The sequence below is a fragment of the Mustela nivalis genome (assembly GCF_964662115.1).
Source record: "Mustela nivalis genome assembly, chromosome: 5".
In the NCBI taxonomy this organism is placed as follows: domain Eukaryota; kingdom Metazoa; phylum Chordata; class Mammalia; order Carnivora; family Mustelidae; genus Mustela; species Mustela nivalis.
The window spans coordinates 142961891-142985562 of NC_139024.1; the positions used below are offsets into that span (position 1 = coordinate 142961891).

General features: G+C 39.8%; 1 protein-coding gene across 2 annotated transcripts in view; it reads left to right on the forward strand.

Moving 5' to 3' along the window:
- The window catches only part of TMEM170B (transmembrane protein 170B), a 35042-nt gene extending 12141 nt beyond the window's left edge, over window positions 1-22901 (forward strand). Inside the window, exons 2-3 of one of the 2 annotated variants that reach the window (XM_082730389.1) lie at window positions 4862-5032; window positions 15286-22901. In XM_082730389.1, coding sequence (XP_082586515.1) covers window positions 4862-5032; window positions 15286-15416 — 302 coding nt within the window. In that variant the 3' untranslated portion in view covers window positions 15417-22901. The remainder of the gene's footprint in view (window positions 1-4861; window positions 5033-15285) is intronic. The other variant, XM_082730390.1, reaches the window with a different exon arrangement.
- Window positions 22902-23672: the final 771 nt, after the last annotated feature.

Below are 23672 nucleotides of genomic sequence, written 5' to 3' on the forward strand. Positions count from 1 at the left end.
ATTTTAGAATGAAAAACTACTTTTTTGAAGACAGTATGTTTGCAGCAAAATTAAAAAATATACACATTTCAGGCAGGTTCTAAAAAATATAAAGAATATATAAAATAATATCACCCATCTCTTATCTTTAAAAGATAGCCATTGTCAAGTTTTCTGTTTGTGCTTTTTTTCTGTACATAAACATTTTTTAGTGAATAGGATTGTACAGTATGTACCATTCTTTGACTTGTTTTTACCCAGTTAATACATTTTAGACATCTAGAGAAAACCATTTCTCATAAATAATTTTGCCCAAGGATTAAAAACAAAAGCACAGAAGATAATTTTTGAGCAACTTGGCAACGGGCGCTGATGAGAGATACAGATTGGGAGCAGGGCTATTCTAGGATTGTTTGGAGGCCGGGACACATCACAGTTCTCCGTGCAACAATTCAGGCAAAATTTGTTTACGGTGAAGATTCCATAATCTTTGAATAGGGAGAAATAACCAGAGGAGATGCACCCAAGAAGAAGGAATATTTCCTTCCAGTGAACTAAGGTGAGTGTATGGATGGCAGGCTTCAGAATTTTCTGCTTTGTGCATTGTATTTTTAAAATTTTGTGTTGCATCTTGTTTAGCATGCACCAAGTCTCCCTCTGGCCTGTCCTCCTCTCACCGTTGCTCAATTGCTGGAGGCTTGGATTAGGTGGGCTGTTGGCAGACAGGAACACTGGGCCTGTGGATGTCCACATCAGCTGTATGGCCTAGGCAGTTGAGGAGAAGGTGGTGGTATTCCATGCCTGTCCTCCTAACATCTGTCCTTCCTCTGGGGCTCTTGGACATCTGGTCTTGCTCTCCTCTTAGGATCCTGCAGTTCTCTTCACCTGAACTAACCCAGCAGGCTTCCTCTGTTTGCCAGTAGTGAGCAGGGCCTAAGACAGACTTGTTTATGCAGAGGAGATCAAGTTCTTCAGAAGCCCTATCCACGGACCAGGTTGCGTGCATCCATCAGGTAATTCACAAGCATAGTGATAACATGAGGCCTAAGTTAGCTATAGATATTCTCAGCAGAGTTCAGTTTTTCCAAGATAAATAATAACGATTTTTTAACAAAGACAGAAATATGAAAATAAATTTAAGTTTAGGTAGTTTGTGCTCAATCTGCTTAAGGGATAACCCTTGCCTGGTCACTAGAGGACTCTTCGAGGTTCTATTTTAGTTGTATAATTCTTTGATATCTTGGGGCTTCATAGAACATTAAATTTAAAATTTACATTTCCAAATGATCAGGCCAATTTATTGTTGAAGCCAATAACTATATAGTCAATAGACAAACACCATTATTTATAATGTCAAATAATTTCTCACTCATAGTCTTAAATATAGTTAATGCTTTCACCCTATTTGTATTTCAAGGACAACAAACAAAAGTGTTTTCTGGGGTAGATCTGGTAAGCTACCAGAGCTGGCTTGGCCTACGAGGCAGATGATTGTTTTCTTTCTTTTCTTTCTTTCATTTTATTTATTTGTTTGACAGACAGAGATCACAAGTAGGCAGAGGGGGGTGGGGGAAGCAGGCTCTCCGTGGAGCAGAGAGCCTGATGCAGGGCTAGGGCTCGATCCCAGGACCCTGAGATCATGGTCTGAGCTGAAGGTAGAGCCTTAACCCGCTGAGCCACCCAGGTGCCCCGATTATTTTCTTTCTCAAGAGTATCTGCCTGTTGCTATCGAACCCTTCTTGTCTCAGCGCCCCCCTGATGAAAATGCCTTCATGTTCCCTTATATTCCCTTATATTTCCAGTTTTTTAGGTTCACTTTGAAAAATTACATCTTTAAAGATAGAAATATCTTCTGAGCAGGTTAAGCCTTTTTGTCTTTAATGCATTTATTATAAATTGAAGCTATTTGTTTGGGATTGACAGCATGAAAACACTATTTTCCTGAAATCTGGAAAGGCAAGCTTTGTATTCTTTTCCATAATGACCAGCATCTGTCTCTTATGCCACTGAGAAGCATGCATGGTCCTTCAGCACACTTTGGAAAATATGTCTGGTGACTCTTCCTTCAAATTATTTCACATTAACTGAGTCCAATCTGATTGTTACTCTTAAGAATTTGGCATGCTGAAATGATTTTATTTTTTAATCTGTTTTCAGTGTATCCTCTTTAAAAAAAAAAAAAAAAGCTTTTTACTTGGAGATGATTGTAGATTCACATGCGTTTGCAGGAAATAATGCGGAGAGAACCCCCTTACCCTTTACCCAGTTTACCCGATGAGACCATCTTGGAAAACCACAGTATAATATCAAAACCTTGATACAGACCTCATTCAGACTTCGCCAGTACTACTTGGACAGGTGTACTCAGTTATGTGTGTGTATGTATTTCTGTATGGAGTGACAAAACTGTACACTTGTACAAAACCACTGCAGTCAAACTATAGAATAGTTCCATTGCCCAAGACCCCTAGTATTTACCTTGTTCTATCCACACCTTCTTTCCTTCATGAGGTGTTTTTTTTTTAAGAATGCATATATCTATTAATTTATTTATTTATTTGAGAGAGGGAGAGCGCAGGGGCGGGGGGAACAGAGGGAAGAGGACAAGCAGGCTCCCCGCTGAGCACAGAGCCAGGCGCAGGGACCCATCCCAGGACCCTGAGATCATGACCGGAGCCAGAATCATGAGTCAGGTGCCTAACCAACTGAGCCACCCAGGCGCTCCACTTCACACATCTTTAATTTGTTTCTCATTTATGGTCATTACAATAATTATCTCTTTTTTTTCTTTAAATTTTATTTTATTTTTTTCAGTGTTCCAAGATTCTTTGTTCATGCACCACAGCCAGTGCTCCATGCAATAGGTACCCTCCGTGATACCCACCACCAGGCCTTCCCACCCCCCACCCCTCACCCCTCCAAAACCCTGTTTGTTTCTCAACCGTGAGAGACTGTGGACTCAGAAAATAATTATCTTTAAAAATTATATCCATACGTTAAAAAGTTTATTTTTAGTGTGGTTAAAAAAAAATGCATAAAATTTCCCATCGTACCTATTTTAAGTGTGTAGTTCAGTAGCATTTAGTCCCTTCACACCGTTGTGTCACGGGTCTCCACATCTTTCTTGTCTTGCAGAACTGCAGTTCTGTACCCGTTCCCTCTCCCCAAGCCTCGGGCAGTCATCATTCTGCTTCTCTGAACCACACTGCTTTGGATCTACCTCATGTGAATGGAATCACACAGTATGTGTAGTTTTCTGTGACTGGCTGACTTTACTCAGTACGACGTCCTCAAGCTTGAGCTCTGTCGTGGCATGTCCCAAGGTTTCTTTCCCTTTTGAAGCTGACTACTATTCCATTGTATGTGCCATCCCCGTTGGTGGACACCCGAGCTGCTTCCGTTTCTTGGCTGCTGTGAATAATGCTGCTCTGAACACGGGTGTGCAGATCACTCTTTGGGATGCTGCCTTTAATTCTTTGGCTCTATACACAGAAGCGGAATTGCTGGATCGCATGGTAGTTCTTTTTCCAAGTTCTTGAGGAACTACTCTACTTCTCTTTGGCAGCGGCACCATTCTACATTCCCACCAACAGCATATACCTGATAAATCTGTTCTTATTCATCCATTTTTGTTCTTTCTGTTTCATGACTGTTTCATTGACCTTTCTTGAGGTCAATGAGAGAGAACGCTAGTGTAGATCGATACTTGCATTACGGCATGTTGGCTTACCAAGGATGATCCTCAAGGTGACATCCCAGCGTTCTGGTGTCAGCTCTTCCAGCTCTAAGTCACACAACTTGTTTACATAAAAAGGGATTTTATGACAAGGAAACTAGGGTGTTATGTGGAAACTAAGGGTGGTGATGTGGCAGGCCATAGGAATCACTGGAATGAGGGATTTGGTTGTCTCTTCCCTTTGTTGGGTATAGTTTTCTTTCGTCTTGTCCCAAGGCTCTCATCATGTGATGAAGAAATGGCCCTTCAGAGATCCCTCAGCCACCCAAAGACCGAGGTGCTCCCTTGGACCCAGTCCAGAATTCCCAGAGGAAGGGAAAGAGCGGCTCAGCTGGGATCAGTTGTCTCCCCTGACATACCTCACCACGGGCTTGGGCGGGGAGATGGAGTCAGTGCAAGGACCTGGCCAAGCCTCTTGGAGCTGCGTGGGTTGACTGGGAGGGTGCAGGAAGCCAGAAGGAAAGGGAACGAGCACAAGAGAGACAGAATGGAAGGTGTGCTCATCGACCGTAGCCTAAACCACAGTGAACAGTAATTAAGGACACTCTGAGGAAGGAACGATGGAGCTTGGAAAGGTCTGGGTAAGGACTATTAAAATTATGCGAGACAAAGAAATTAAAAAAAAAAAAAACAACCCATTCTGAGTGATGCCTTAGAATATAAAGTTGGGATCCAAGAGGGGAATTGCCTGAAATGCCTAAAATCATAAAAGATGAAATTGTTGATTTCTGGAACAATTTGAATTAAGAGGTAGATTTCAAAAATGTCAACACTGTTATTTGGTGTAGAAAATAGAAAATCCTATCTCAAACAGCAGTTAATAAATTTATTGCACGAGATTTGCAAATATGTTAGGGACTCTCTAGACACATGGATGGGTTATAGCTGTATGATGGAGACGGAGCCAGTCAGAGCGTCCTCGCCTTAATGTTTTGAAGGCTGAACTGTTCCCCCCTCGAGCATCAGTGATGATGATCATCGTTAATGTTGAGTTAGTGTTGCTATGTGTGAGGCACAGTACTGGGCACTTTTCTATCCGTTCTCTCATTTACCCTTCCTCCAAACCCTGGGTGCGCCCCTGTTCAGTAACCCGGGTTGTCTAGGTTGTTTCCAGCAGAACTATTAACCCTCTGCTCTTCTTTTCAGAGATGTGGTACTGGATCTTCCTGTGGGCTCTCTTCTCGTCCCTGTTTGTCCACGGTGCTGCGGGCGTGTTGATGTTTGTGATGCTGCAGAGACACAGGCAGGGGAGAGTGATCTCCCTCATCGCCGTCAGCGTCGGATTTCTGGCTTCTGTCACCGGCGCGATGATTACTAGTAAGCGGGTTTTGCTTTGCCTAAGGACCTGACCGTGCATGCCCTTTATTCTTACGATGAAGGGGGCGTTCATGTCCTCTCCCACAGAGGGTATTTTCAGCATTGATTACACTTCACCTGGAGGAAAAGATCCGTTCATGGGCTCATGGAATGGAGAGTTTTAGTACTTCTCTGTGAGGACTTGCTATGCCAGGTTCTGTGGCATCAAAACAACTTGTGAAAATTGACAAGGGGCACAGAAGTTCAGGGGGAGGTTTATTTTCTAGTGGACTTAGTTTTTGCTTTAAAGGAACTCCGATCTAGTCAGGGAGAGAGACCGGCACACCGATTTGACAGTGGTCATTGTCATTAAAAAAGTGAAAATAGAGCCCGGAGGTCCTCGATGTGATCTGCCGAGGACTACAAGGTAAAACCGCACTTTCTTCTTAAATACAATTTGTTACGACACAAATCTCTGACCTAGTGGGGATCGGCCGCGTGCGAGTGTCCTCGAGCCCTGATCAGCTCCTCCTGTGCTGCCTGAAGTGCCCAGTGGCCCTCGGCAGCCTTCTCTCTGCCTTTCCTTGACGCTAGAGCGGGGCCCCGCCTCTGCCTGGGGTTCAGAGAGGCGGTCCCAGTTCCTGCTGTGCTGGTAGAGCCGGGGCTTAGATGTCCTGTTGAGACCAGAGGGTGCCATGGCTGCTTCCTTGATGCAGCTCTGCCTGCAGGGGCTGCTGCTTCTCTGGGCTGCTGGGGACTTCTGCCATCGCCAGGGCATCATAGCAGCTTACATGGCCCTGCACTTGGGACCTGCTCCCTGGTGTCTGGGCAGCTCACTGCTGCACAGGAAGTACATCTTCCTTTCTGGTTGGTTTTTAGCCCCACAGATAAGAGTCAGTCCTTTTCTTCTCTAGTTCAAAGGCCTCCTTTTGTGGGAGGCAGTCACCTTTTCCCAGAGGGATTTGCATACCTTCCTGTTCCCACGTCCCAGTGTCTGTCCTGTGGCACTAATAGGACATTCATAAACAGCTGTGGGACAAAGTGTAACTATGATTTGTACTGGGATTTAAGGGAATGGAGAGGTTAATTTGGAGGGAACTGGTATAGTAAACTGTTCCCCCCAAGAACATGTATTAGATTTCCATGTCGTCATCTGTTTCTTCATCCTTTCTTCCCTCACCGTTCGGTTTTTCTGTGTTACTCTGTATTGGGTTTCGGTTGTTGCCGCAGGCAGCCTGTAACCCGATCGTGCGGTACCGTGTCCGTTCTGCCATAGCTGGGGTGTAGGGCGAGCGCTCAGGTTTAGCCGAAGCACAGGACATGCAGAGTGAAGCTAGAGATTCAGCTGGAAAGACAGTGGAACCAGATCCTAGAGGGCCGTGGAAGGCGAGCCAGAAAATTTGGGCTTTTTTCCTGCAGGCCATGGAAAACAAGTAAGATCATTTTGAATGGGGTTGGCAAGGGACAAAGCAGTCCGATGGAAAAATGTAATAGCTGAATATAGTTATACATAAAGAACCAGGAGGCAACTCAGAAGGGGCAGGGGCTTCGTCTCTCTTCACCACTGCTGCCTTCCTAGCAATAAAACAGTGCCGGGATCCTAACAGATCCTCAGAAAATGCTGGTCGGAGGGATGGGTTCAGTAGGGGAGGAGGTACAGGGGTAAGAAAGGAGGAAACGGGAGGGAAGAAAGGAGAAACGGAAAGGAAGGGGAAGTAAGAGACCTCACCTGTGATCTGAACTTGAGGCGGGGATCTGAACGAGAGTTGTAGCTGTGCTTGGACGTGACGGCTAAGGACTATGGCACGAGGAATCAACCCAAATTAGTTTTACTCACTGTGGTGGCATACACAGAGGCTTGGAAGGGACTGCAGTGTTTTTGGTGGGCGCCACTGCTGTGATTGCGAACCCACGAACAGAGTTGGGAAGAAGGAACATTGTGCTTAAGAGTTGTGAGCCGCGTGCAGATCTGTGCATCTATTGGCATAAATTACCGTAAAAGCTCAGAGATCAGGAGAAATGTCACTCTCCTTTAGTGTATCTCTAATGATGCATTTGTATGTTTATTGCCTAGTTTCAGTTCAGCCAAGAATAAAATATGCCAGTGATTTTAGAAACTGCTGTGTTATATTTTAAATCCTTAAAAAGAGAAGTCTGACATAATTTCAAGTAAAAATGTGTATCCAGGTTTCCAATAAAGCATTTAAATTTCTTCTGGCTAGTCTTTTGACCTACAGACACTTGAATTAAGAAAACTAGCCAAAATGAAACTATTTTAGCTATATTTATTTTCTTAATGCAATTTGTGATTGTCCGTATTCTCACAACTGTGTATTCAAGTCTGCAAATGATTGCCTCTGATCTCTTCTGAATAAGATACTGATTGAATATAGACACATCTCTGTTATATTTTGCTCCTCCTTAGGTTTTATTTCCAAGACAGTGATTTTTCATTTTAGTTGGTATTGATGGTTAATAACAAACTTGGGAGAAACCAGGTGTCTGTATATTGCCATCAGCCAACATTATACAGCTGACTAATTTTAGCAAATCTGAAGGTATAAAATGACACATCTGTTTGTTGGGTTAATTTGCATTTCTCTGATCACTATAGAGCTTGAACATCTCTTCTTATGCTTATTATATATTTAGATTTCTTTTTCTGCAAATTGCTTCTTTTGGGGTTCTTGCTTCCTTCTCATTAAATTATAGGGGTTTCTTATACACTAGAGGTATTGGTCTCTTGTTGGTTTTGGAATTTGCAAATAACTTTTCCATCTTTTATCAGTTACCATCATCTATGATGGTAGTTGATCTATTCTATGATTCTATGATCTATTGAGCCGAAAGCTTGAATTTCTGTGTTATCAGCTTAAAGAGTTTTTTGCCTTAAGAACTTCTTCCCCCCACCAAGGTCAAAAGATATGCTGATATATTTTCTAAGGTTAATTTTATTGTTTTACCTTTAGTACTGAGGTCTTCAATACCTACAGAACAGGAGTCAGCCAACCTTTTCTTAAAGGGAGTATGTAAACTTTGAAAGCCCGGTGGTCTCTGTCAGAGCTCTTTGGCTCTGCCACTGTAGTGTGAAAGCAGATACAAAAGTATGTAAATGAATAGGCATGGCTTTTTCTAATAAAACCTTACAAATACAGGGATTTGGCAGTCAGGAATAATTTCATAAATTCCTGACTTGCCTGGTTTAGAGTCTAACTTTGTATTTGGTATTAGATAGGATTCCAGGTGTATTTATTTTTCTTCCCACATAATAAGTTGGGTTTGACCACACCATCCATTAAAAATACCCATCATTTCCTCATTGATTCACCTTGTCTGTGTATTATGCTCAAGCACGAGGATCTGTCTCCGAACCCTGTTCTGATCTGTCAGTCTTTTTATGTGTTCTTGCAGCAAGGTCACTTTTTTTTTTTTTTTTTCTCCTGTGGTTTTGTGGTATTTCTTGATACCTGATCAGGCTGGATCCCTCTCATTTCTTTCTTAAGTTAACAAGGCTGTTTAAGGACTTTTATTCTTTCACATAGATTTTAGAATATGTCTACTCAATTTCTCAAAAAGTATAACTGTATAATGTTTATTGGGATTTAATTTAATGGAGAGGTTAACTTGAGAAGACCTGGCATAGTAAACTATTCTACCCAAGAACATGTATTAGATTTCCATGTATTCGGATCACCCTCTGTGTCTTTCGTTAGAGTTTAAAAATGTCTTTCTCAACAAGAGGGTTGCATGTTTTTGGTTAGTTCTTAAACTCTTACATCATGGTTGCTGTGCATGGTATCTTTCAGTGACATTAGTTAGTTTCATTGGTATAGAGAAACGCTGTTCAATTTTCTGAGTGGAGTCTATCAAAGATAAAGCAAAACAGTATCTTAGTATCTTTCCAAAGATACAGGGATTTGGCATTCCTGTATCTTTCTTTGGAAAGATACTAAGATGAATAATCACTGGTAAACTGATTTAAAAAAAAGTTAAGGCAGAAAAATAAAGTATAGAACAAAATAGAATAAATAAGTAGAGACCCAATGGTAGAGATAGAATAAAGAATTATAAAAATAACAGTTTTGCAAACAGGGATATATTCCTAAGTATAAAATGTCAAAATTGGTATAAAAAGAAACTAAATGAGATTAGGACAGTAAGTATATTTAAACAATTGAAATGCTGAAGACCCCCCCCCCACACACACACACAAAGGAATTCCAGGGTCAAATGAGTTCTACCAATATTTTGAAGGGACAGTTGAGTTCCTATTTTATCCAAATTTTTGAGGAAATGGAAAGAGTAAAAGCCTTGCACAGCTCATTTGCTGAGGCCAAAGTAATCTTGTTAAGCAAAATAAAGACTGTGTAGGAGCAGAAAAGTATAGGCTCATTTACCTTTTGAGTGTTACCCTAGGAATGCAAAAATAATTCAGGATCAGACATGACTATGGCTGTGTGCCAATAAAACGCTATTTATGGGAATTGAAATTTAAGTTTTGTATAACTTTCATGTATCATGAAGTGTTTTTCTTTTGATTTTTAAAAAATCTTTTAAAAATGTAAAAACCACTCTTCACTCCTGCGCCACGTCCGTGTGATGTGGTATGCAGGATGGACCTGTGAACCGCAGCTCGCCAGCCCCTCGTTGGACCACACAGGCTGGTGGAACCAACACTGTTAAAACCAAACCTGTGTTAGCCGTCACGTTTACTTTCTCTCAGGAAATTCGGAGGGCAAGTCAGGTCACTTTCTTTGGTGTGTCACTGTATATTGACATCTTTCTTCTGCTGGTGGCTCTTCTAGTCTCTCTTGACCTTGTAGGTTCATGTCTTTCACTAACTCTCATGTCAACTCAGCAGTATTGCTTTCCGCACTTCATCTTTACTATGCAAGAGTTAGCTAGTCCCTAGGTCCTCAGGAGCCTTTTCCTAATTTCTAAGTGATTCTTTCTGCCATGGTTGGTAGGGGCAGTTCCAGACATGCACCATTTATTTCAAGCATCCTCTTCTGCTTGGGTCTTCTTTATTCTTGCATAACTTAGCCTTGTACTTCACCAAAAAAATAAAGACCATAATATTTGTGGTCTTTCATCTGGCTAGTGTGTAGCAGAATACACTGTAGAGATAGTGAAAACTAAAGCAAGAATTGGAGGGACGACATTTGTGAATATATATAAATATAAAAGGATTAATATCCAAACTATATTTTAAAAACCCTATGAATCAAATAAGAAGAAGAAAACTCAATAGAAAAAAGGATGGAAAATTTGACAAGCATTTAGTAAAAGTAGAAAACCCTCCTGGCCTCTAATATGTGAAGAAAAGTTTAGTCACATTAATTATTGGGGAAATGCAAATTTATCACAGAGATGACATCTCTTATCAGATTGACAAAAATTTAAAAAATAGATACCAACTGCTTCTGAAGATAGGAAGTAACTGAAATATAAATTGGTACGACTACTTTGGAAGATAGTTTGGCATTCCTTACTGAAGTTGAAAATGCCTATCATATAAGGCTAAGCAGGGGCATCTGGGTGGCTCAGTGGGTTAAAGCCTCTGCCTTCTGCTCAGGTCATGATCCCAGGGTCCTGGGATCGAGCCCCGCATCGGGCTCTCTGCTCAGTGGGGAGCCTGCTTCCCTCTCTCTCTCTGCCTGCCTCTCTGCCTACTTGTGATTTCTGTCTGTCAATAAAATAAAATAAAATCTTTAAAAAAAAATACAAGGCTAAGCAATTCTACTTTTACTCGTGTATTGAAGAGAAATTTTTGACAGTGTACGTGGGCCAGGGGTCACGCACAAGGATCTTCACAGAATCAGTGTTTGTCATTGTTAAGGATTGGAAACAAATTTACTGGCAGTAGAGTGAACAAATTGTGGTATATTCATGCTTAGAATTCTATGCAATAGTGAAAATGCATGAATTATAGCTACACACCCCAACGTGGGTAGCTTTCAGACCTATGATATTGAGCCCCAATTCTGGAATACTTAACTGCGTCAATTTACATAAAATTAATTTATTTTACAAAACCAAATAATATATGTTTTTAGGATACAAGAAGGTGGTAAAGCTGACAAAAAGCGAGGGAATGATAAAAAACAAATTCAAGGAGGGAATGGGACATAAACTGAGCAGAGTACATGGGAATTTCAGAGGAGATAGTGACGTTCTTCTCTTCAGTTGGATGATGGTATTGGGAATTTGTTATTTTATAATCTACACACACACACTTCAAAGACTTATATATTTGAGAGAGAGTGGGGGAGGGGCAGAGGGAGAGAGAACCCCAACAGGCTCCACCCTGAGGTCACAACCCTAAGGTCATGACCAGAGCTTGAGACGAAGAGTCAGACACATAATCGACTGAGCCACCCAGGCACCCCCCAACGTATGTTTTTATAAATACTCTTTCATAGCTACTTCATATTCAATAGCAATGTTTCCAAATTCATTTATTAGGCATCTAAAATTGTTTTCTTGTAGATCTTTTAGATTGAGAATCACTGGTGCACTCTTCTGACCAGTGCGTCTGGGTGTGGAATCCTACAACACAGTGGGGATTTCTGTAAACCTGCTTCTTCTGGAGGAAAGTTGTAACTTCCGAATTGTTTCCTGACTGATTATCCACTGGAAAGAAAATGGTGGTTTATTTTCTGTATAACACTACATAGGCTTGAAGAGCTTGTCCTGTGTTCCTTGAAAGATTTTAAAGAAGAATAGTTTATTTAGTAGCTTTGTTTGTTTTTCCTCGAACAGCAAGGCCTTCCACCGTGAAATCCATTTTAATCACCAGAGCAGCCAAATACTTAGTAAAGGAGTCAGCTTGTTTGGGAAAGGAGATGCCAGTAGAGTGGAAAGGTTCTCAGTACTCATTTTCTATTCCTAAATCTTTTTTTTTTTAATCCCCTTCTCCCTTTGTCTCTTCGGGTATGTTTCCATGGTTTCTGACCTCCAGTTAAAATCTAACCCCCTACGGAGATGCCCCAAATGTGTTTTCTTGGGCCCTCTCCCTCCAGCCAAAGGAACCTACCCTGAACTTCAGAGGCACAGAAATAATAAATATAAGCACCGCCTCTTTTAGTTACATAGAAAACACTTGACATTGAACATGTACACAATTTTTCTTATTCTGTAAGATGTGCTACCTAGCTTAAAGTGTAATTTATTCCTTATTATTTGATATTAAGAATTCAGTGAACTTTGTCATTACCTACAAATATTTTAGTTTGGAAAATAGGATTAAAAGGTATTCTGACCTTGAGGATGAAAGTTTCTTAGACTTATAGAGAAGTATAGGCAAGCTGGCGTGGAAATTTAGATTTTTAAAATGAGTTTTAATTTCGTAAGTAATAAATGACTGCATATTCTCCTTGTAAAACGCAAAACATTATGGATGAGGCAAAGGTCTCTTTGGACTAGCACTCCCAAACTAGCGCTCTTCTCAGTTGTAATCCCTATTTTTAGTTTGGCTTTTATCCCCCCAGATTGTATGTCTATATGAATATTACATTTATTCATATTTACATGTATAAACGTTTACATACAGGCACACCAGCATACAGATGCATGTACTCATAGAGAATAGATACAGTTTCAGGTTTCATTTTCTTTGTTGCAAAAATGATATGTCTTAGGTTCTGTTCATATCAGTTCATAAGTTTTTTTATTTTTCTTTTGAAATTGTATGGGTTTCATCGTGTGGGCTTGATCTAGTTTACCCACTCCAGACTGAAGGATTTTGGGTCCTTGCTTTTGATTTTGTGGTGTTTGTTTGTGTTTGTTTTTGCTACTACAAAATGTACTGCCTTGGTTATCCTGTGTGTGTTTGTGTGTATGTGTGTGTCTGTGCTGTGGGTATGAGTCAAGTATTTTTCTAGTCTGTCCTTTTAGGGTTTTTCTCTTTTTTATATAGTTTTAAGCTCTCTTCTTTTTCCTAAGGTCATAGATACATTCTCTTCTGTTTTAAAGTTTACATTTATAAGATTGTTTTTAATATTTTAATATTTTAAGATTGTTTTTAATATTTTAACTTAATATTTTAACTTTAATATTCTTTAACTCATATGAAATATATTCTGGGGAGTGTTGTGAAGGAGCGATTTAGATTTTCTCCTTCCAGTGGCTGCTAGTTGTTCCAACATCATTTACCGAATGCTAAGTCACTGGGAATACCTTTTTCATTTTCTCCTATGACAACCATTAGCCAAAGCTGAGTGCATGCTAGGACCAGTCACTCTTTATCTTCATGCTCGCCCATTTTACAGTTGAGGAAATGAGGCACAGAGAAGTTGAGGGACCACCCCGTGTAGCATGTCTGCTAGCTAGTGGATTTCGGAGTTTGGTCCACAAGTCTGGCTTCAAAACCCGTGCTCTTCACCTCACATGAGAGTGAGATGTTTGACTTGATGCATTTGCTTCCCATTTCCTAGGAAGCCTGAGCTAGTAAGTGCTTAGATTTTCACTTCTTGGATCATTTTTGAAAACTTAGTGCTAGAGATATGGAGGCCAAATTGAAGAGAGTCGTGGAAATCTAGGGTAAATCCACAGAAAAATAGTATTTCTTCAGGTTTATTTTAATATTATTTTTGATAACAGAGAAAGCATAAAATCTTTAAAATATTTTTTTCTTTTTCAAAGATCTATTATTTTAGGGAGAGAGAGAGAGTGCATCAGGGAGGAAGCGGCAGAAGGAGCTCCGTGCAGGTTCAATCCCAGGACCCTGAGATCACGGCCTGAGGCAAAATCAAGAGTCAGATGCTTAGCCCCTTAGGCACCCATTTTTTAAAAATCTTTAACATTTTTTAAAGAATGTTCTCTAATTCTAAAATTTGAGGACGTCACCAGTTACTCTAGTGAAGCTTATTACTTGATGAGGTAAATGTTAGTGCCACTAGTTTTATTTAATGTTGAGATGTTTATCAGACTTTATGATTTTCTGAATTCCTTATTTTCTTTTTTACTTAGTACATATGTAAAATGATAGAATGATTTGGAGATTTATAGCCAGATTAACTGTTATTGAAATTCCTGCTCTTGTCCTCACTGTACTTCCTTGGGCTGGTCATTTAACCTCTCTGAACCTCTGTTTTTCATCTTTACATTAGGTGGTAATATTCTGGCCTGGGATGATATTTAAACAAGATAGTGTTTGTAAAGATAGTATTTGTAAAGTTGCTATCAAGATATATAACACGTAGTAAAAAGGGAGTACATTTTAATTTCCTTCTTAAAAAATGCACATATGAAGTCCTTGGCTCAGATCAGTAACTTCTCTTCCCAGTTTATATCTCTTTAAAGGAATATAGTTATTTTTGTTTGGGGAATTTTAAGAGAATGACAGAGTTCATTCTTAGCTAATTTTTTAGGAACAGATTTCTATCTCAAAGAACTGTCGTGTCAGTATCTCTGAATCATTTACTTCTGGTCTTGCATTTTGTTTGGCCATTCTAGGATAGATCATTTTTTTTTTCCCTAGGGGAAAGTTTGAAGGCCATCTCAATCTCTAAATTAAATACTCTACTTACTCTAAATTAAATGCTTAGAAGGCATACTCTAAATTAAATGTTTCATTATATGTAGTATATTAATAAGGTGAAGTGTTGAATCAGACGGGCTCTGAGACTCCTGGAACTCTAGGATTCCCGCATTCTTGGAAGTGTGCACGATTTAAACATTTTTCCAGAACAGACGTCAGGTTCATCTTCCATTTTTATTAGATGTCATGATACTAGTCTCTAAATAACTTTATGGTTGTATGCTTTATTACAAAATAAGAACTATATGGTAGATTCTGAGATGTAGCTGTCAATTCTTTAATACTTCATATCACATTTAAGAATTTTTTAAAAAATTTCTTGAGTAATTTAGGAACTGCATTAAACTGTGCAGTTTTCTTTATTTTCATTTGTGATTATCAGTATATTGAGTTGTATGTTTATAAAAATAGTGATTGGCCAGTTCAACACCCAGGTGAGAGGTTACAGTAACAGATTACTCATGTTTATGAACTTGCTTAGTGTCAAGTAAACAGCGTGTGTTGTAAATACGTATTTTGCTGCTGAATAGAAATCCTGTTTTTCCTGGAAGCCATGTGGTCAAGGATGACTTTCACGGATCCCACGGAAACCTCCGTGGACAGGTTAGAACAGGAGCGTGTAGGTGACTGACTCTGGTGTGCAGAGATGGAGGACGATCTGACGTGCCCACGGCGCAGGGTGTCAGGAAGGGAATGAACGTGTTCTTGTCTTTCTCTGCCCCTTGTCACCCAGGCGCAGCCGTCGCGGGCATCTACCGAGTGGCAGGGAAGAACATGGCCCCCCTGGAGGCGCTGGTGTGGGGCGTGGGACAGACTGTATTGACATTAATCATCTCCTTCTCAAGGATCCTCGCCACACTCTGAGCTGTCGGTGGGAATGTCTAACTTCACAGAAGGAAACAGATGTACAGATTCTCAGAACACGGCGTTGTGAAGGAGCGGGGATGAAATTGAGCAAGGAGAGCGTGGAAGGAGCAGGTCGCTGCAGAAGGCCTTGAGCTGTGTGCGAAGATCGCCCTCTGGTGTCCAAGTGATTGCACTACCGCACCGCACCTTAACGTGCCTCCGTCCCAGGCCAGGCGCATCCTGGAAGCCGTGAGCAGAAGCACCTTGTTCAGCTGCCAATCAGGTTAACACTGGTGTTGACTTATCGTTCTTTAACAGTGTTGTGTTGAGTTACGGGGACGTTTTGAGGAATTGATATATGTGCCAAACTCTTCTCTCTCTCTCTCTCTCTCTCTTTTTTTTTAAAAACATTGATCATGTGACAATTTGCAAGTGTAGATGTAGATGAGTGCTGTGAACCACATTTGACATGAATTCAGGTAACGTAGTGAGATTTTTCTTTCGTGACGCTAAATCCCGTGTGAGTGCTGAACACCGAATCCTTTAGTATGCGGCGAACTTTTTGGTTTTTAATGTTGAACGTTTCTGGGATTTAGGGCTTTAATATGTTTAGGCATTATTGTTATTTAATTTATGTGGAAAATAATACTTAATGGAAAACTAGCTAAACTCTTGTAAGGACTCAAAGTAGACCCATAGGGTGCATCCTTCCCACTCACTTAAATAACAAACACTCTTTTAATAGTTTCCCTCCTACGTAACTATTCTATTGATATGAATTCAAAAACTATGGGTCACACACATTGACTGTAGTTTGTGTGTCATAAAAATATAATTTGAAAATTTTCTTATAAACTTTGTAAGAAAAGAAGGCTGAAATGCATGTTGCATTCTTTGACCCTTCTAAAGAAAGTTTTTGCCATGTATCTCATGGAGAAAACATCTTTATAACTCGTATCTCGGTGGGATTATATTACTTGTTGCATATATCTTGATTTTTGACAAAACATAAAGGATCTTGCATTCTGGAGTATTACCTATATTTAAAGAGTGGCCTAAATTAGGCTGTGAAAACAAAGAGCCTCATTTGTAGATAAGTGACAAGTTATATAAGAAGAGTAATAAACTATCTTACATTGGGCATGTGGTAACATAATTTTGCTAAGTAAAAATTGGGGAATATAAGTAATTTAAAAATTTGGCACTTAATCTCAGCATATCAATACAGTACTGAACATATATTAGAGCCGTTCTGTCGTTCAGTTCTCGATTTGCACTATTAAGTTTCCTAGAATCAGCGACGACATTTAATAGAATGAAAAAGTACTTAGTAATACAACATTTTAAGAGGTTTTGGCAAGATGGAGTTGTTTTTAAGAGTGCAAGGAGTAAGGGGGACAGAACCTGGTTGAATTTGTCTCCATCTGACTGTTTTAAATTCCAGGTCCTCTGATAAATGTGCTAACTCAGAAACCCACTGCAGAAAATGTGAAGTTAAGGGCAATCCAAAAAACAATCTGCATACTCTAGCCTCACTGTTTTATACCCCGATTTGCTAAAAAGTGCATTTCTATTAGGTCCCATTCAAATTTAAGACCCTCATTACCCACACCACTTCTTTTCCACCAAAAAGCAGAAGATCTTTCAAAGACTTCACAATAGGGAGTTGGGGAGGTGATACTTTTACCAGTATGGAAGCCAGTCTTGGGGGTTTACTAATGCTGTGGCTTAGAAATCTGTTTTTTTTTTTTTTTTTAAACCAATAAGCAACTATGCATCCCTAGAGATCTTTGAAGTAAACCTTAAAATTGATTCTTTTTATCATGTACAAGCCTAAAAATTATTTTCATGTGTTCTTTATGCTCCTGATGCTTTCCCAAATTAAATTTAGGCATAAATTTTCCAAGTCAATTTGATTTCTCCTTTTCTTTCAGACTTGAATTGTGTTCTTCCTTTACTTTGGCTCTTCTATTGGTCATTTCAAGTGTTCATATTCTTTGAGAGGAGTTACCAATCACATGTTCACATTGTTTCAGATCGACGATAGGAATATTTCTTTGAACATTTGGTTGTTTCATGTAAGAAAGTTACCTTGGTAAGGGAATACGAGCACATGGTTTAGAATCCAAAATTAGCCAGAAAATAACGCAGACACATTAAATCCATCCGTGTGTGGACCAAAGAGATTCTAACTCCTGTTTTTACTCTCGAATGGAAGTATAATTAGGTGGTTCTTAATTAGTCTATGGAGTGTCCTGCAGCTCTCTCCATCAGGTTGCTTTACATTATGAATTGTGTCTGTGTGTGAGCTCTTAACCTTTGGAGAATTGCTGGTTTCTTTGCTGTTTTCAGTTCTTTCCATTGGGATTTTGTGCAGATGTCACTCTCTTGATATTTTCAAATGCAGTTGAATCGTGTGAGTTGATGAAATTGTCTTAATAGCTCTTCCTGTGCCGAGATTTTTTTTTTTAAATCAGTGGTTTTCCTACAGAGACAACAAATGCTTAATGTTATATATTCACACACACATATATATCATTATATACATATATGTAAAGCTGCTACATATGAATATAGTCTAATTGGAAAGCTTTTGTTCAGTGAACACTTTCCCGTTCTAGTAGAGAATTTTATATATTTGTTCAGTTGAGTGATCTTTTAAATAAGCAAGGATATTTGAGATTTTTTAATTTGGAGAAGTTTTTCTTGGGTTATTAGTGCTGGAGACCCTCGTTTGTGATATGACAAAAAGCCCTTATTGATGTATTTGGGTTAAAATTTATATATGATTTAGCAGTAAACTTTCTTTGTGATAAATGCAGGAAGGAAGGGGGAAATCTTTTAGAGTTTATACTCCTTTATTTAAAAAAATTTAAAAAAAGTTTACTAAAATACTACTGATGGTGAAATCAGTTCCCCAAAGAAGAGACCTATGCCAACATCTCCAAACTAATTATACTTAACATACTGGTTAGAACTGTCCATAGATCAGAATCGATCAGGGGGGCCCACTGAAGCTACAAATAATGCAGAACTTTTAAATGAAGGCAGTGCAGGTGGCCCCATGGGAGGACTCCACTGGTTGCCTAGAATAAGGACATTTCTAAATGGTGGCTGTATTCAATGCCCACAGCTTAATCACTCTTACTTTACATCTTACTGTATACTAAGCAGTCTTAGTCTGTTACCTGGGGTACTTTCTTAGTATTTGCAACGTATATTTGCACAGCCCAAAAAAGCATAAGGGTTTTGTTTGTTTGTACTTTAAGTGAGAAGTAAGGAAATGAGCTGCCCCGTATATCACGCATCTGTGATATAAGGAATGGGGTAAGTTAAAGAGTGTTGAAAACGCCTTTAAAGATGGACTAATTAAGACACAGAGGGCTCTGCCATGTTGCTGTGCCCATGCCATGCGGCACTTCCTCACCAGCTAATTCCGTCTGGTATGCATGGCTCTGTGGCTTTCCAGGTTCCGTCCTGAGTATTTCTATAGTAAATACAAGGAGGGAGGGGGGGTCCCTGCCCTTGAGTCCACCAAGAGCTAGCAAGGTAAATGTAAACCCTAAAAAGCTGGGGCATTTTACTTCCCGATTCTGTTTGAGAGTTTAAGTCCTGGTCCCCCTTCCCGCTGCCCCCAGATTCTAGTTTTCCCAGTTTATCCACTGAATGGACTTTCTGAAAGTGAGATACCATTGCTCTGACAGTGTGGACAGAAGGCTAGACTGTAGCCCTCTGCCTCACCTCGAACCCAGGACCTGTCTCTCTTTGAATGCACAGCCGGAACTATTTGGCAGTAGGTGACCAAGGGAATCATTAGGATGGTTTCAGTTACATTTTTAACACCAACTGAATATGTTGTTTTGTAAAATTCATCTATTTTCTTCCATTTCCACATGTTCCCCTACATCTATTTTAAGAAGGAAACGAAAAAAAATGTCTCATAATCTTGCTTCCTTTACCTCCTCTCCAGCTCTTTATTTTGAAAATGAGCAGATTCTGCAGGACCACTTCTGGGAGTTGGAGGGGGTGGAGATGGCCAGGACGAGCAGGATTAAATTCGTTGGTTTATTGCTAGTTCAACTAGAAAAAGGGTGAGAGTAGTCAGCACTGACACTCCCCCTCCTTGGCCGGTCTTTGTCTTAGCCTGCTGTGCTTCCCTTGGATCATTCAGCCTACGTCCACTGAATGTCTACCACATGCGGCTTCACTGTCCTTGTTTCGGGGATGGCACAGGGTGTCCTCCGTGCCCTCCCCCCCCCCCCCTGCGCCGCCGGCTTCAGGTGTCCGGTCAGTTCTGTAGGAAATAGATCTGGGCTTCGGTGCCTGCCGTGCCCCTCCTCCCACGGACCAAAGGTGCTTATGCCCTACTTGTTTCTAACTGCAGGGGGTTCTGTTATTTTTGATTTATGTCAGGTTATAATTCATGAAGTCACAAGACATGAAGGATATTTTCTGAAATATTCTCAAACTACTTCACTCTTCTATTACCTTTCTTCCCCCCTCTCTCGAACGTCTTAATCAGAATCTCTTCAGAGTCCTTACTTGTTTGTAAGATGTGAAGAACATAGAAGGTCACGAAGGAGTTCTGGCCGACCTAAGGGGCAGGGAAGTTGGGAACCACCTGCTGGGTCGCTGTGTAAATGGTTGTGGTTTTTAATCGTCAGGGGTGAGAATCTCAGTGCGGAAAGTTGGCTAGTGATCCGATCAGTTGGCTCATAATCTCTTAACTCGAGGGGAGACTCTTCATGCAAAAGGACATTATTCGATTAAAGATGACAAGGTGTTTCAAACACTGTGGTAGCATTTTGTAGCAGGGGGCAGTTTTTCCTTTAGGCAGGAAGAAGCTGGAGGGGAAACACCGCAAGCCAGGGCGAACACAGCTGCCCCCGGTGGTAGGTCTGTAAACTACACTGTGTGAGGACGTCTGCTGTTCATTTGAGAGACTCAAGGGAGCATTCGCAATCCCTGTGTGTGTGTGTGTGTGTGTGTGTGTGTTGATAGGTTAGCTCTTCTCATAGAACGATCTCTGTTCAGTGTAGACAGTACAGTGTTTTTAAGGAGGCTGCTAAGGTAGTTATCTAAAAATATATTTACGAATTTGTTTGGGGGAGTAGTACTTAATATGTTTCAGTAAATGTGGAGGTTTACCAGTGAATACTTGATTAAATCGATGGAAACGCCCACATTTCTGCATGAGCTGAGCTCTGAACTGTATCTCACTCCCCGGAGGTTAGAGGACTCCTCCTTACATTCATTGCGCATACGTTGGACTTACATAATGACCCTTTGTCAATTTCAAGAATGAATTTTCCAGTTTCTTAAAAATCTCCCCCTTCCTTCCATACCAATGTCATAAGTTAAAGGTTAAACCCAAGTGCAGTTTGTTGATAGACTCAGAAGCACTGTTTAGAAGAAAAGGCTCTTAACACCTTAGGGTCATGCAGTTATAATCTCACTGAAAAATAAATGTTCCAGGCAAGCCAAGAAAGCATGAACCTCTTCCATATTTTTTGGATGATGTTCTGCGTCCTCTCAATCTGGCCTCAATGGTAATGTGACTGTCCCCTCTTTGGGAATCTATTTAGGTACGGAACTGAAACTGGAAAGCAGTGTAACACTAATATATAGAACGAGGCACCATCATCCATAATGACCATAACTGTAATACCTTTTCTCCTAATTTCATATTGAAAATTTCCAAAGTCCATCTCTCGTTTTAGAGCCCTGTACGAATGAATGTTAACTTGACAGTACTACTGATTAGGAGAAATCTCTCTTGTTTTTAGACTTAAATATTTGCACATCATCACTAAGTATCTTGGGGGAAGGAATGTTTTAAAGTTTCCTCCATAGAGAGCGAAATAGAGGCCCTTGTTTGAAAAGAAGTTAAAAATGATTTACTTTCAGTACTGGATGAGTTGGTTGTCTTAACTGTTGACCCTTTCTTGGTGTTTGTGGTAGCAGATGCATTTATGTGGAGAAATTTTTAGTTTCCACCCTCAATACACACAAACGTAAGCTGTACACATTTTAGATGAACAAATAAAACTCCACAGTATTTTCCATTACAGTCCTATAACTTACTAAAATTTATAGGATTCTGCCATGAAGTATTAACCCCTGACTCTAGACATTTGAGGACGAGGGGATCCACTTCAAATGAACCAACAACAATGGCTTGATTTAAATAGCAACAAAATATAGTTTACCCGCTAGGTATTAAAAATTCACTTTCAAATTGTGTTAACTCTCAGGTCACTGATGAGTCATTTAGTAAAACGCAGCAGTTTTTAAAAGCTAAATGATGCCTTAGTGCCTTGGAAGTTAAGATACTTTTGCAGAGTGAATTTGACGGGATACAGGACTGGCATACTTGTTACTGGAGATTTAGAATTTAGGGATGGTTTTATTGAATTCACTCCTTATGGTGAATAAAAATCAGCCATTTTGCCATTGACTCTGACAAATGACAACTACTTTCCTTACATTTTCATGATGTGGTATTTGTCTATAATTTTTTTTCTTTTTACAAGGAAGTTCGAAATGGAGAAAAATGTAGTCAAGACAATGAAGTGTGGGATTTTAAAATTCAGTTTTGTCGTAAACTAGAAATTCTAGCGTGGACAGTGTTAGTTTTATATCGTAGTATTAAAGGGCAGAAACTTTATGTAACCTTTAGGAATATGTTTACCATCAGGGATTTCTTTTTACTATAGAAAAACTTAATGTACTGTGAAGTTTAAAGACAGGAAGAATAAATGTTAGGCGGGGTCACACACAAAAGCAAAGGCGTATGTGATGAACTACCCCATATTATGTGAACACAATCCCCTCCTTCTGTTAAGACTATAAACTACACTGTATGAGTATGTGTACTGCATGTTTACATAATACAGTTTAATTTTGAAGGATTATTTTAAAAACTATGTTTATGTATAATACCTAACGAGCTGTAAATATTGTATACTATTGATTTTTAATTTTATATAAGCGATTTTTTTATTTCCCAATTCATGTACAAACCTCATTGTGTATATAGCCTGATTTCCTGGAGAACACAAATTTTGCAGTGAACTTTATTTTAATTGTGGTAAGCATCAAGTTAGCCTTAGGGATGTTGGTCTTTATTTTCTTTATTTTTCACCACTCATTTTCTTCAAAGGGCAGCAATAAACACATGCAAGTTATTTTTGACTCTAGAAAGTTGGTCTGCAAACACAAGATCTAGGTTCCAATTCATTGCTTTAAAGAAAAGATGCACAATTACTATCTACTGTCTGATCACAGGACCATTTCTGAGGTCCGTGTGTCTCTCCTCTTTGTAATATACAGGGTGAACTCTTTACTGACACACACAGGACAACTGTTAAAAGCGAATCCAGCACTTAAACGTCATTACACAGAATTTATTGGATTAAAAATTTGTAATATACAGTATTTTAATAAAATTTCTGTATTCAATTTCATGCACTTATATATAAATAAACCTGTCTTTAAAAGCTTTATGGGGCGTTTTGACTCTTGACGACAGCTTCTCAACTCATTCACTGCGGACTGGAATGTTTTTTCTCTTACCCTTCGGTCAGGTTTTCTCGGCCCGTTTTACATGTGGATTTTGGAGGTAGTCCTGCAAAAGTAAGAAGTCCAAAAGACAAACTTGGTTGAATTTCTTGTTTTACCCAGGACTAGTCATAGGCCACATAAACATCTTCTTCTAAGAATTATTGTTTTACAAGGCACACTCTCACTTTTATTAATAAATGACTGCCACTTCTGGAGTGTTTATTATCTGTTAGACACCTTATTCTTTAACACGGTGATCCTTCAAATTAAGTGGATTACTAAGGTTTGCAAAGGTAATCCTTTGCAAATGAAGCATTGGAGGTTCTGAGAAGGTGAGAACTTCTCAAGGTCACACAGCTAACAGCGCTGTGCTGGGGTTTTCTTACTCTCTTACCTGTGTGTTTTCTCCGCCAAGCCCTGTCGGCTTCCACAGAGCATTCTGGGAGCTCCTACCTGCAGGAAGAAAGTCTCATTCTTGACCAAGACCAGATGGCCTCACGGGGATTTGAAAAATGATCAACTCGGGATTTGTATTGTCAAATTTATGAATACTCGGAATTTTTCTTAGGGATTTCAGGGGGCTGGTACGGGATACCCAGGTAGACTCCTCTATTCTTCTGCCTGAGAAGAGATTGGGACTGACAGAGCCAGTCACTGTCATCGTTACAAACCCCACAGGAATAAAAGCTAGGTAACTGTAAAAACTCTACA